The sequence below is a fragment of the Pygocentrus nattereri genome, chromosome 5 (genome assembly GCF_015220715.1).
Source record: "Pygocentrus nattereri isolate fPygNat1 chromosome 5, fPygNat1.pri, whole genome shotgun sequence".
NCBI classification, from domain to species: Eukaryota; Metazoa; Chordata; class Actinopteri; order Characiformes; family Serrasalmidae; genus Pygocentrus; species Pygocentrus nattereri.
This window is the reverse complement of record NC_051215.1, coordinates 35738811-35752836: the sequence shown is the minus strand read 5'-3', so window position 1 is coordinate 35752836 and position 14026 is coordinate 35738811. Positions and strand designations below refer to the sequence as shown.

At 40.2% G+C, this 14026-nt stretch overlaps 1 protein-coding gene across 5 annotated transcripts in view; it reads right to left on the bottom strand.

Moving 5' to 3' along the window:
• Nucleotides 1–443: 443 nt before the first annotated feature.
• Nucleotides 444–14026, bottom strand: part of gbf1 (golgi brefeldin A resistant guanine nucleotide exchange factor 1) — a 76317-nt gene continuing 62734 nt past the window's right edge. For 3 of the 5 annotated variants that reach the window (XM_037538254.1, XM_017724725.2, XM_017724733.2), the window contains 22 exons: nucleotides 13677–13800; nucleotides 12864–12989; nucleotides 11751–11833; nucleotides 11368–11604; nucleotides 11074–11167; nucleotides 10764–10940; nucleotides 10461–10525; nucleotides 10226–10352; nucleotides 10032–10103; nucleotides 9802–9896; nucleotides 9559–9712; nucleotides 9010–9235; nucleotides 8716–8864; nucleotides 8196–8445; nucleotides 6982–7184; nucleotides 5358–5508; nucleotides 4919–5049; nucleotides 4727–4828; nucleotides 4398–4511; nucleotides 2929–3106; nucleotides 2621–2785; nucleotides 444–2407 (listed from right to left, as the gene is read on the bottom strand). In XM_037538254.1, coding sequence (XP_037394151.1) covers nucleotides 2154–2407; nucleotides 2621–2785; nucleotides 2929–3106; nucleotides 4398–4511; nucleotides 4727–4828; nucleotides 4919–5049; nucleotides 5358–5508; nucleotides 6982–7184; nucleotides 8196–8445; nucleotides 8716–8864; nucleotides 9010–9235; nucleotides 9559–9712; nucleotides 9802–9896; nucleotides 10032–10103; nucleotides 10226–10352; nucleotides 10461–10525; nucleotides 10764–10940; nucleotides 11074–11167; nucleotides 11368–11604; nucleotides 11751–11833; nucleotides 12864–12989; nucleotides 13677–13800 — 3277 coding nt within the window. In that variant the 3' untranslated portion in view covers nucleotides 444–2153. The remainder of the gene's footprint in view (nucleotides 2408–2620; nucleotides 2786–2928; nucleotides 3107–4397; nucleotides 4512–4726; nucleotides 4829–4918; nucleotides 5050–5357; nucleotides 5509–6981; nucleotides 7185–8195; nucleotides 8446–8715; nucleotides 8865–9009; nucleotides 9236–9558; nucleotides 9713–9801; nucleotides 9897–10031; nucleotides 10104–10225; nucleotides 10353–10460; nucleotides 10526–10763; nucleotides 10941–11073; nucleotides 11168–11367; nucleotides 11605–11750; nucleotides 11834–12863; nucleotides 12990–13676; nucleotides 13801–14026) is intronic. The other 2 variants (XM_037538255.1, XM_017724755.2) reach the window with 1 other exon arrangement.

Sequence of the window (14026 nt, the reverse complement as noted above, 5' to 3'; positions counted from 1 at the left end):
ATTTCAATGTATGAAACAGAAATCCTGTTGACTCAAAACACTTGCCCATAGACTTTTGTTCAAAAAGACACTTCTAAAAGTTTTGCTTCTTGTTCTTTCATTATGTCTATAATAAAAGTAGTATCACTGTGGGAACAACTACTTCATGACATGACGGCAGTTACAATGCATAGCAAAATTGCTGCTGTCAGAACAAAACTTTCAAATTGGACTTTACCGGAGAAAGAAACCCCCAACAATGGTGGTGTAACTGGAGCCCAGAAGTGCTCTGGCTCAATACAGCTGTGTTAGCATGTTGGCTTTGTAACACAAATCACCACATAAACTCTTTACCATATATTTATTACATTGTAAAAAGTACATTTTATTCATATATATATATATACAGATATTATGTATATACAGATTTCATGTAATTCACCGTTGACTATGGAATTAATGCCTGATTTTTCTAAAATGCAGTACAATAAAAGCACATTTTTTTTTTACAGGGGGAGAAAAAAGAAGATTCCAAATGATTCAAAACTTTAGCTGCTTGAGAGACTCTTCGTTATTCCAGTTCAGTACACATGTACTGTAAGAGGAGGCAACCAAGCCGACTGTGTTGTGACTGTTTAAGTATTTCTCACTCAATGGAAGGCTCAGCTTTGAACAGGCCCTGGTTAGCCTATCCCTTAATGAAGCTAAAGACTTTGGCTGTTTACAAAAAAAAAAAAAAAAAAAGCATTCAGCTGTATGGTGATTGGAAGTTATGCGTCCTTCTGTTCTGATATTCAGACACCACACAGTATTCAGAACTTGAATTAAAGATCAATCCAGCCTGTAAATGTCCAGAAAAGTCCAGAGTGAAAACAGCTCTCACTTCCATCTGTTTCTTTGGAAGAAGGGGTGCAATAAAGAGGAGTCCCTCAATGTAAGAACTAATTTCATAAAACCTTGAGTGTGTTCTGCACCCCCCCCTCCTCATTCATATACAGTGAACCATTTTTTGTTCTGATGTTTTCTTTTTAAAGATTCCAAACGGTCTTTAAAACCGACATGGTTAAACTTTGAATTACACCAATATGAGAAATATAAACTAATGCACAATGTGATCTCAATACTGTACTTAATTCACATAATCTCTTTAAGACCCATTAGGAGTAAAAAACAATGTGATAAAACCCGACATTCAGATTTCTGCTGAAAGCACATTCAGTCATTTAAGCTATCTTAGACTCAACATAGGAACAGCTCTGGAATGTTCTAGATGTGCGAGTTCATTGAGCATATTTTTCATGAAGACAAAAAAAAAAAAAAAAGACTTCTTGTTCACCACTGGGTTCAATCAGAGCAGAAAAAACAATCACTCGTTAATCCTCAAAACGACTACTTTTTGGGGGAAACCATTTTGATTGTAGATGTTTTCCAAATGAAAAGCTTGCATTTCTGAAGTTACAATGCCATGGTCTACGCATAGCACAGCATAGTTATGTCAAAACCTAAGAAATCAAACATTTGCAAAAAATATAAATTATGTTTAAATTCTTACTATACAGTTAAAATGATCTTGAGTGGTGTGATGGAAAGTTAGTGCTAGAGCCATTTCAAAGGTATTCCTCACACAGTGCAGTCTGTATACCCCAGAAATGTACATATTTGTAAATCCTATTTAGTACTTATTCTGAACCTAAAGTGAATAAATTATTTTATACGATTTCTGTCAAAGAAAATTTCAGGAGTAATCTGAAGCAATGTAGTATTAATATATTAATTCTGCCCTAAAGGGTAGAAATACTCTATGTTAATCTTGAAACAGTTGTGGTCTGTTCCCATCACTGTAGATCTGTCCTTCATTTTTCCAGATGTGCATGCCTAGTCTGAATAAATATCTGTGCAAACTGGATCAATAAAGGACCAACTTCAACAGCTCTGGGTGTAATATACCTTTGTGTGTGTTTTTAGGTAGGAAATGAGGAGCATGCAAATCTCTCTCTCGCTCGCTCTCTCTCTCTTTAGCTCTCCATTTCTCTTCCCAGGTCTTGGCTTGATGTACTTTATTTAGTTTGGGCTGGTTGTGAGGCAAGCACGAGAATGTTAATGCTAAAAGAGCGCAATGGTGTGGGGTATGCTCTCAAGTCCTCAGGTATCCAAGCTGGCCAAGCTGGAGTGCTCTATTTGACCTCTGAAATGTCAGCAGGTTCAGCTGACCGAGGTGGCAGCAGGGGGACAGGTGATGTAGCCTCAATGAGGGCAGGATTTAGAATGATTGGCAAGGACATGGGGGGCACACCCACTTGCAGTGGAGAGGCTAAGGGCTGGAGTATTAGAGGAGACTGGCTTAGGGGAGCAGGGGACTCAGAGGAACTCTTTACTGAAGTGGGCGCTGGTGGAGTGGATGGTGGCACTGGAGATGATCTATCAGTTCCTGTAAGAATTTGAAAGAAAAAGCCAAGTAAGCAGTATGCATGCAGTATGGGGATGCATGCTCACATATTTAGCAACTCAGGTAAAGCTGACCAACCACAAAGACACGCATAATGGTCCATTAAGTACACAGAAGACATCACAACATTCTGTCTAGCACTGGTCCTCTAAGAATGCCATAGGATACATGAGGACAGCACTGCTCCAAGCTCACCGTTGGCACTGGGTGTTGGCATGTCCTGGGGTGATGCAGGTCTGCTGAGGGTCTTTGGCTCTGTAGTGGCTGCTGGCACTGGTGCAGGAGCTGGCACAGGGGAGGATGCAGGAGAAACGGGAGCAGAAGGTGGAGCAGGTTCTACAGAAACACTAGGGACAGGCTCTGTATACATTCAAGGCATAAAAGAATAGATTACATCAGGCAATATGTCCCAATAACCATAAACATACAATTGTATATGAGGTCAAAAGCATAGCAAAGGGACAGCATGGTATAGATTCTGAAGCGAATTCTGTGAAATTTACCTGGAATTACTGCCTGTTTGAAGAGTTCCTCTCTGAGACGGGGCAGGAAGCAGTCAATCCTCTCCCAGGTGATCTCCCACAGGTCAGAGTAGCCTGTACGAGAGTCTGCACTGTGAAAGATGCCCGCAGTGTCCATCACCAGCAGCATGTTCTTCAGAGACTCAGGAATTGCCTCCAGCTGCACAGACCAGTCGAGTAATTAGTTGTTTTCTTTTTTTTTTTTTTAAAGATGTAGACCCAGTTTTAAAATCTTACTGTCGGACACTTTCACACCATTTTAAAATACTCAATATACACAAGTATGGCAGCACACATCAACAAAATTTTGTATTAATGCACCAAGAGAGTAAAGACAATTGCACTCATGGGACAATCTTTGACTACTGCGTTGCTTGACAACTACAGTCTATGGTTAACAAACTATACTAATTTCAATTGTTTTTTATAAAAGCCATGAGAGGCTCTTGCACACTAGATGTTTTACATTCACCAACACATCCTACCTGTGGTAAAATGACTGCAAGGCATGAGACTTATTACTATCATTTTTTTTAGAATAAAATGTCCCATACACAGGTGTTTATTTATACAGCAGTCAATCAGGAATATCCTACTTTTTGGCCCAGGAAAATTACGATCATCACTTCACTAATTTCCTGTCATTGGCCACCTTTTCCCATCCCAATGTTTCGCAGATGAAGTGACATGTTTTGGTTCAGAATCAGCTCTATTCCTCCCTTCTACACACACATATGCCAAAAGCTGAGATGTGTGAGTTGAATTAAATTTTGATTTTCTAAGTGAAAAAAAAGGAAAACACAGGAAAGAAATATGCTCAACTTTTTTTTACAGCCCACAATTTATGTTAATAATATGTTAAATTCAGCAAATACACAGCAACTGTAAAAAGTATAAAAAGTGCACAGATGTTCTCTGTCAAGGATGTGTGCTTATTTTCATATTGAAAAGTAACAAAATTTGACTGGGGTGCACTTTAGCATACAACTGCACATCATGGACAGCATCATGGTTTACTTTAGTGACACACTCACTTCTGTGGGTCTTCTGATGACAAAAACCAGCAAAAACTTCACATACAAATGTAATATCTAGAATCAATTTCTGACCTTATAATTGTTCTCTTGTGCATAAACTAATGAAGGAAGCATGCAGGTGGCCAAGAAATGACTGAGCTGCCTATTGTGCAAATACTTATAGTTCTATGTATAAAAGAGTTGTAATATCTATACAGTTCACCCAATGCTGATGACAATGACAGATGTCTTCAATTAAAGCTGCCAATCTGTATTTTAACTTCAGTCTGCGTTTCATTTCAAATCAAAACTGAATTAAAGTTGATGTTCTGCACACAATTTTATTTCACATTCAATTGACACCGTCTATTTACTTGTGTACTGTATGTGGTACAACACTAAGAAAAGCTGACTGTGACGTAACAAATTTCTCACCAAGAGGTCACTGGAGCCAGCATGCATGTACTTGTCCATGAAGTCTAGGATAGTGAGCCAGAGAGCAGCAAACGTGGGCAGAGAGAGCAGGGGTGAAAGATGCTGAAGGAACACCTGAGAAGGCCAGCACATCAAACATTATTCAGAGGTTTCAGTCTTCACAAAAAAGAACTCAAGCAGCAGCCCTTGGTTGAAAAGGTTAACAAAAATATTCAACAAAGCACAAAAACATGCATTTGATCTCTAAATGCTCAGAGTGTACTTGCATCATTAATAAGTAGATTTTGGGAAAAGACAAATAAATAAATGAAAATGCTTATAAATAAGACCTTGGAAAGAAGTGTGCAGGCCCTCATTCTGGTTTCCTCCATGCCTCCAACATCTGCTGGGCTGATGTTGTCTAGGAGTTTAGTCAGCAGTGGAAACAGGACCTGGGACAGAAGGGTTTTAGTTTTTGAGGCTGCACAAATTTTTGTATGTCACCTATGTGTTAATTATCATGTCACATTGGATTGGCTGACCTTGTTGAAGCAGGATTCCCACTCTACAGCGTCCAATGTTTGCAGATCATGTACAAGAAGCGCCCTCTGGAGGTAGGTGAGAGCCTGCATGCGGACTTGTCTCCTAGCATCACAGCACAGCCAGGCCATACCTGCAGAAGTAACGCCAGTCATTTATTCCGGTGGTCTGTATGTCATCTAATGTGCGTGCATTAATCTTTTTAAATTTATATTATTTATGCACATTTTCTGTGCACAAATCTCAAATTTTGCTTATTCTTGGATGCCTAGGTATGTTTATGAAAATACTCCAGAACCAAGTTTACACATCCTGGTTCTGAAGCTTGGTTCTGAAAGGATATCTTGAAAATAACAAATATATAGTCATACATTTCATGTTTATATTCACATTTATAAAGTGTGCTTGTTACTGGCCATGTAAGAGTGTTGTATGTTTGACCTTGGAGCAAAGGACACCAGCAGCTGGACCAGAGCGTCTGAGAGTCTGCCTCAATCTTTCTGCCACCAGCCTCCAGATGGCGCTGTTCTTCTGCCCAGGAGCTGTAGATACTGGCTGCTCTTGTGTGCAGTGTATGCATCAAATCTAACAACTACAGAAGAAATGCACATAGCATAACCACAAATCACTCAATTGTTCTCCATTATTACCTAAATTCAATACAAAAGTAAAAATAATACACATAGGAATAAATGGAATATATCTAATGTTTTGAACCAGTGGGTAAAGGGGGAACAGCACAGCAGAAAAAAATTGGAATGTGTCCATGAAACACGTCATGAAACAAAAATTTGATGTGTGAAATGCTGCACTGATTAAGTTGCACTTTAATGGTGCCTCTTCATATTCACAATTTGTGTCCCTACAGTCTTAAGAATAGAGAATAGCCCTTTCAAGAATATTAGGTTTTAGAGACAGAGGCAGAAATAAGCATGTTTATCATTGAGCAGGAAAACCTGGTGGTCCAGAAAACTGAATCATTTGAATAAAGCGCATATTATTTTAATCATTAAAATAGGCATTTTATTAAGTAAGGTATAGTTAGTCCAGTGTCCAAAATTTGCTTCTTTAGTTTTAAAACACCCTGCGACCCTGACGGAGAAGCGCCTTAGAAAATGGATGGATGGATAGATAGTTTTAAAATTGAACTACAAGGCTAACAAACACTAGAAGTCAATAATCACCCAAATCTTTTCAATAAATTAATTCCCAAAACTTCTCAACCAGTTCAAATCACATCCAGGTCTTCATTAAAGTCTCACAGACCTGTTAATGTGGTTGAGGACACAGTATGACTTTCTGTGAAAATTAACTATAAAAATGAACAAACGTCAGTGTATCTACATGCTCTGGGCAGCTATTTTAGACAACAAGGGTGTTGTGCCGAATTTCGCCTCTCCTCTGGATGCAAGACATGCAGGCATGTGAACGCTACAGATTACGTTCATGATTCCTGTTTTTTTTAATAAACAACAGTAACCCTTGAATGTTAATACTTCAAACAAAAATGTAAAAATCAGAAACTGAAATCTCAAATGCAATTTAGTGTCCAAATGCATGCATGTGAGGGGGAGTCAGATTCTGCTAAAACAGCTGCTCATAGCGTTCAGATACAATTTTGTTAATTTGTATAGTTCACAGTCATAATGTCTTTTAAATCATTTTAACAAATCAGACATGACCTTAATGAAGACCTTACATTGGTACATTGAGCAGGTTGGAGAATTTTTGGGGATGCATTAACAAAAAAACATTTGGGTCACTACTATCGCTAAACTAAAGATAGAAAATATGGACACCAAATGTGTCTTGGCTTATCTATTACATCTGAGGTCAGTAGAAAATCGCATAAATGTGATTCCTTAAAAATACAAGAGAATATTTAAAGGAGATCATTAGCACTGATTGCACTCTTTCTGAATTTGGCTGGCTATTGAAAAAGGAAAAACAAAAAGTGACACCCTCATAACCCAAAAACCCATTGCCACCCTGCAACTCAAGAAGCCCAGCAGCAGACATGATGACAGACAGGTACAGGTAATAGGGAAAGGGCTGCGGTACTTACGTCCTGACTAACCTGTAAAGACACCGTGTGGTAGCTAGCTGGCACACCCTCATCTTCCTCATCATCACTGTGTGAACGAGAAGGCCGCTGACTGGTAGGTTTAGTTCGCCTGGAAACTCCCTCTTTCTCTCGAGGCTTTTTCCGTAGCCGACTAGATTTAGAGTCATATTTGTGGCTCTTCTTTTTCTCGTGGGTGCGATAACCTATGAGAGCAACACAGTGTGAGAGAAGAGTAAATTCAAAAAACCTTTTTAGCACTTTGTCACCTTGTCTGCTAGTCTTTCTGGCTCTTTCAATAATTTGAGGCAGGGGATCTTATCTTTCATCAGCAATACATTTCATAAATAACAGGGCTGCCTTGGAAGTACATCAAACTATTTTTTTTCTGCTTCCTGTGGGCAGAGGACAAAGAGTACCTCTACTGCCTGCTTGTAGTAGTGTTTCCATTAGCTGCACCACAGATTAAAACTATGTGCTTTGATCAAGCCGCCTTCACAGTGAGCTTGTAAAGCCCTGTTGACAGCAGGTATCTACAAAAGTGCATGGATCCCTCCGACCACTGAAAAGACCATGTCTAATGGCACAGGCAAAAAGTGCTGAATGAGTCTTAACTAAGCCTGGTGAAGATAGCTGGATTGAGAGACTGAGGAATAAATGGAGTGGGGGCATACAAGTCATGCAGTTAGATTGCCCCGAGTTAAATGACTCACCCTTAGAGCACAGCTTAAGGTACCCCACCAAAGAGTTTCCAGACACTGACACATCCAATTACAGTGCTACGGAACTGAACCACACTAAGACTCCCTAATCCCACAGGAGTCAATCTGCACATATGAGGCTTGAAAAAAAGGTCATGTTGAAGGCTGGTTTGAAATGAAACCAGAGGAAACAGAATTATGATGTCAGGTCAGAGTAAGACACCACAAGTTTTTAATTATCTGTTTCCACTGAGACTCTTTTAAAGGAAGGGTGCTGATCTCCCCAAGGCAACACCTGTTTGAGTGGGTTCCAAATCCACACTAGCTAAGTTAAACAGCAGGCATCAGAAAGTGTATTTTTTCATGGTGTAAAATTAATATTTTCTGCATCTACAAATGAAACATGCATGTACTGTACTGAATAAAATTATTTAACCATAGACACACAGACTAACTTATCTTTTAGGTGCATTCTGAATGTGCCAATGTGTAGCTAAAGTCAGAAAATATACTAACCTCCATTAAGACTGGCCTCCACAAACACCCGAATGGCTTTAACACAGAGCTCAAAGTTCTCAGGGGTGACATGTGCAGCATCGCGTACAATGAAAGAGAGAGACTCCACACACTTGATGAGGGACTTAGTGTCATGCAGGCCCATATCCTGACCCAGGGTTAAACTATACTGGTTAATCGGAGGGGGAGTTTGGGCCTTGGAGCCTGGAGCAACTAGCACCTTATTGCCGTCCAAGTCATCTTTACCCACCTACAAACACAAACAGACACATGAGATGTAAATAAATCTTCATTAGATCTTTAATGAAGTGTAGCAAAGCACAGACTGCCTTGTCTCGGAAAAACTACAGTACAAAAGAATGTCTAAACAACGATGGATACTAACATTAGATAATAAGATACATAAAAAAAAATGAAGGAGAGCGCTATGGAATGGAGTTTTTCAGGTACTCAATGATGTATGAGGGTGCTATATGATTAAGGACTAAAAACTAGAGGTGAACAATGTGTGTTCACTCACCACCAGCCATCCTACGTCAACATCTGTAGCAGATCGGGGTATTCTGGACTTGCCATGCTCAGTGTACACCTCAGAGTCTGAAGTATAACCCCTGTCCAGAGTGACTTCACTCTGGTGGTACGAGCTAATTTCACTGTCAGACTGTGCACCTGGAGAACATATGCTATATCAGTTCAGTTACCGGTACACTGTATCAGCTTTGATCAAACTCAAACTCAAACTCTCAGACACAAAGTGCCCTGAGGTGCAGTATCCATATATTAAACCAACAGAGCAATGTTTTTTAGTCTTCACCTGTGTCACTGTCTGGATTGGTACTGGTGACTTGCAGGGCAGCTGGAGGTTTGACCCCAGCTCCGATGCACTCCAGCAGGGAGAAAAGTGTATACCAGTCATCAGTGCAGTGGATGTTGGCAGCATTGGTTTTGAGCAGCTCATGGAGACCGTAGGCCACCTCTCGACTGACCCTGGACAACACGTGAGGCTTCATCATTAACAGCAGGCGTAAAGACAACAGGACCTGTAAACACAGACGTAAGCAGGCATATTACAAGAGCATAAGAATGACTACTAGCCTATGCAATAAATGTATCACAGAGGGCTGCAATATCCAAGAGCCCCCTAAAACATTATCCTTTTCAATGTGTGCTGCGATCCTGACTAACCACAGCTCCACATGAGTGTTTCTCTGCATGTTGTGGGGAATCAAGGTATTTATGTAGCCCAATAAGAGTAAATTATTTGGTATGCAAACCTATCTTTGATTCAATAATGCGAATGCATATGTAGCAGAATAATCCCAAGACATGTATGCTGTTTATATCACGCAGTCTTTGCGTATACCTGTGAGCTGATGTCCTCTCTGCGCAACAAGCGTATAGCGAGTCTCAGCAATCCAACTACAGCTCTCTCCACCAGGAAGCAGCTCTCATTAGCATGCACACAGAGGTGATACAGATGGTCGCGCACAGTCTGCCACACACATGATACTCTGTCCCTGTCAGCACAGAGACACTGTTAGATGCAAGAAAAGTCCAAAAATACTCTCTTTACTTCCCTTCACATATTCCTACAGTGCTACTGTACCTGTTTTCCAGAACGATGCGGAGCAGCATCTCCAGACAGAAAGCAGCATCTTCTTCGTCATATGTTTCTTCATCAGGAGTCACTGAGATCAGAGCCTGGCACAAAGGGGTGAATTATGAGTAAATGAACATCAAACAAAGGTTATAATTTTATAGATTGAAAAATTTAATCTAAACCAAGAATATAAAAATCAGTGGCTAGAAATGGAGAACTAGGGATAAATGTCTCACTTTCATGAGCTCCTGTAGAGATTCCAGCTGTAGGTACTTGCTCTCTGTGATCAGTTTCTCTGGGTCACATTGCTGTATTGAAAAAGAGCATAAAAGAAACCAAGAAGTTTACCTTGCAACAGCATTACAAGGCACTATGTTTTTCATTCTATACCGACAGCATACTGCTAAAGAGAAGTGCATGTTTTATAGACCTTAATACACAGCAAGGCAGCCTGTTTAGCCTCCTGATTCTCAGTTGAGGGGCCTCGCAGTCCTGACTGTTCTGCTCCACCACTCAGTGTCAACCAGTTAACAAAACTCAACACTGCTGACTCTCCCCTAAAAAAATAAAAATAAAAAAAAGGATGGGATGGAAGAATGGAATTCAGTAGGCTTACAGAGCCTTGGTTGTACTTAAATGTAATAGAAGGGTATGAAATATTTTACCTATTTGATGGTGTCTCCTCACGCTGTAGAGATATCTTTCCATTAGGTTCCACAAAGTCCTCAACCTTTGAAGTAAAGAGGAGATTTCTGTCCTTTGTTAACCTTAAACACATCTATTCATTTTGACAGCAGGTGGCAGTGTTACACACTTTTACAAAACCCACACATTTAAAAAAAAAAAAACAAAAAACAACAAAACCATTACAACTCCTTCAGTGCTCTTTGGACCATTACACCTACGCAGTTAAAGCACTGTGGGTCTCCTTATGTATAAAGAATCTATAATGAGTGTTCTTCTCTCACCTCTACCATGGGCTTGGGTAAGAGCTCAGCCCTGAAGAGCTGAAGCATAGCATCCATGATGTTCTTCCAGCCCTCTCGCAATATATCACCATGACGATGGGCAAGGTTAAACACTGTCTTTGCTGCTACTTGAGCTTTCCCGTTGCTGCCAAACACTGTGGGCAGGTTCTCTACAGACTAAGCACACAAAACAACCTGTGTCTCAAACACAGTAGGGTTGGTTTCACATGTGGAGATGAGCTCAGCTCACTCTAAAGGTGCTAGATCTCATCACGTAAGACACCCATCATTCACATGACACTGGTCTTACCTCACTGCTGAGCGTGGTAAACTTGCAGAGTGAGATGATTAAATTATCAAACACGTCGCTGAAGCCGTAGTGTGCTGAAATCATGGCACATTTTCTGGAATGGGTAAAAATCATAATGTTACTATGGTATAAACATTGAAACTAGGCGTAATGTTTAACTGCAAATTCACTTTGTGTGGAAAAACACCTGGTGTGAGATAAGCCATTTGATAATCATGTACTCTAAGTTTGGCAATTCATTTATGATTAACGATTCTTCAGTGCTTCAACTTGAACTCAAAATCATGCCTCTACCTGAAGCCTGCAATGGCTTTTTGAATGATTGTATCCTCCAAGCTCTTGTCAAATACATAAGAGAGGGCAGCGATGGTTGGGCCCCAGGTCATGGTGAACAGATCGTGATCATAGCTGCCTGCGGGCACGTGGAGGAAGATGCCTTCAGAAGTGGCCCCTCTGTGCAGCAGCACACTCCACACATAATTCTCCTTTACCAGCCCTGTCTGCTCATCAGGCATGACAATCTCTTCATTCCTGCAAGACAGCCATGCACAAAAGTTTTATGAGGTGATAAGAAAGACTTGAAGTCAACAACAATAACTGAGTATTAATAAGTGCAAATGTGGAAAATTACCCAGTAAATCAAATAAATAGCATTTCATCAGCTAACTTAGCCTTACTTGATAGCAGTGTAGATATCTTCCAGCATATCCTGATCAAAGTCTTCACCACCATTCACACCTTTCAGATTCTTCTTGAATTGCTAGACAAAAAAAATAGAAAAAAGGGAAGAAATAGATTAAAATTCCTTCATTCCAGCTAATTACAGGAACATCAACCTCCTATCGCCTTTCAAATCCAATAATGGGTCTTGGGTTTACTGCTGTAGGGGTCCCTTAAGTGTTGGTGTTGGGCAGACTGGTCTAAGGCCAAACTCAGTTCAAATAAACACAGACATATCCGCTGCTGAGTGATGGCATTAGGCCACTGTTTTACTGCATGCCTTCTTAATGGCAGGTAAAGCAAGATCCCTTGGGAGAGGGATGAACAGAAAGAGAAATAAACAAAAAAGTAAACAGAGGGAATGAGGGGGAAGGGCCAGCTGGGGCTGAGGTTTTCATATCGAAGCCCTGGTCCAGACATTCACTATAGCTGCTTTAGAGACAAGACAGCTGGACTCACACTGTCAGCCAAACAGCACCATGACCTCTCAGCTTCAAGAGCTCCACTTTCACTCTGAACTCTCTCCTTCCACTTATCCCTAAAGTATGCAGCATGAATATCTGAGGATTGGGTTCCAAGTGGTCTTGGTGCACCTCTACAACCTTTGTGGATTTTCAGAATGACCATGGTGCTAAGTATTCTGTAAATACATCAAGCTGTAGTGCTATATATGTTCTGTTAACGTACCATACAGATTAAAAAAAACAAAAACAAAAAAAAAAAAACGTGTGTCTGCGTATACAGTAACCCTTTCTCAACTGCTGACAGCCCTGATAAATTGGCTATGCACAATGAACTCAGGCAACACTTACTGTAGCTACCAGTTGACAAGGATGCACAGCATAAATTTATCATCAACATTATATATATATATATATATATATATATATATATATATATATATATATATATATATATATATATATATATATATATATATATATATATATATATGAGACACACAGCCCTTCTATAATATGTGATTGCTGACAGTGTCTGCTATGAAAATCTCTAAGGCATGAAAAGGCTGACTCGGTCATGTGTTTCGTGCTGCATGTGTATATCCTCACCTCTATAGTCATGGGGATGTTCTGCTTGCGAACGTTGTGGTTGTGTTGATCCGTATTCAACATAATGACAGCGTAGGCCAAGGCAAAGCCAGCATCATTTGTCAAGAAGGGATTGCCATTCACTTTCTAAACACAGAAAATAAAGAAATACAATGGACACAGCAAATATATAAATATTTAATATCTACACAAAGTAAAAATAAACATGTGTAAAGATAGTTTATTGGCAATAAAAGTAACCTCTGAGATGCGCATACTCTATAAATGTAAGACATTGTAGCCATTCTCGCTACAATAAAGTGTGGCACCAGGGAAGGACACAACCTTGTCCAACTATTTTGTGTGATGATATGAGCTCATTTGCAGTGACTGAGGACTGAGACTAAGAAAAGACATTACTACGAATACTTTCCAGGTCAAACAGAGACAGTGGCCTTCCTTATTTAAGAAGTGCATTCTAAAAGCTCTCTTCAGTGGTTTAGCCTCTTCAGTCTCTCACTGCCCTATGGTTATGTCATACTTCCCAATGAAACATTTTCCTCTTCCCTGATTACCTGCGTGACGAATGGGCCTGTCCATAATCCCTGCAGGGTTGCTGTTCCATGGCCACTAATTACCTGATGATGGGGCCAGTTGGTCAGGACTGCCTTAGCGTGTGGTAATGGAAGAAGTGTGTGAGCGTGTTCCCATAATTGTGAATGTGAGCGAGATAGCAGCTAACCTACAACCTATTTACAGTATGCGTGTGTGTGTTTGCTCAAGTGTACCCGTGTGTCCCTGCCAAAGCGAATGTGTGCGTGGCAGCTGACTCACATGCCAGTTGTCAGTGAAGGTTTCCAAAAGCCTCTGAATGACCGGCGCTTCGCCAGGAAGGCGGAAAGCTTCCAGATACAGACGCAGCGCCTCATCTATACGCAGCCCCTGAAAGGTGAATGTGCTAGGGGGGAAAAGAGACAGATGGCATATTTACGCACATGCTTACATTTTAACTGCCAGAACTTAATTCACATTTTTCTTCAATTCACATCGCCTTAACCACAGCAGAAGTCAGATGGTGATGCTAATACTAAAAATCAGTGATTTCAAACACAGTTTTTGTAACATTGCATATAGTGATGATATGCAAGGTTGATTAAATGAATTTCTGATCCTAATAACCATCA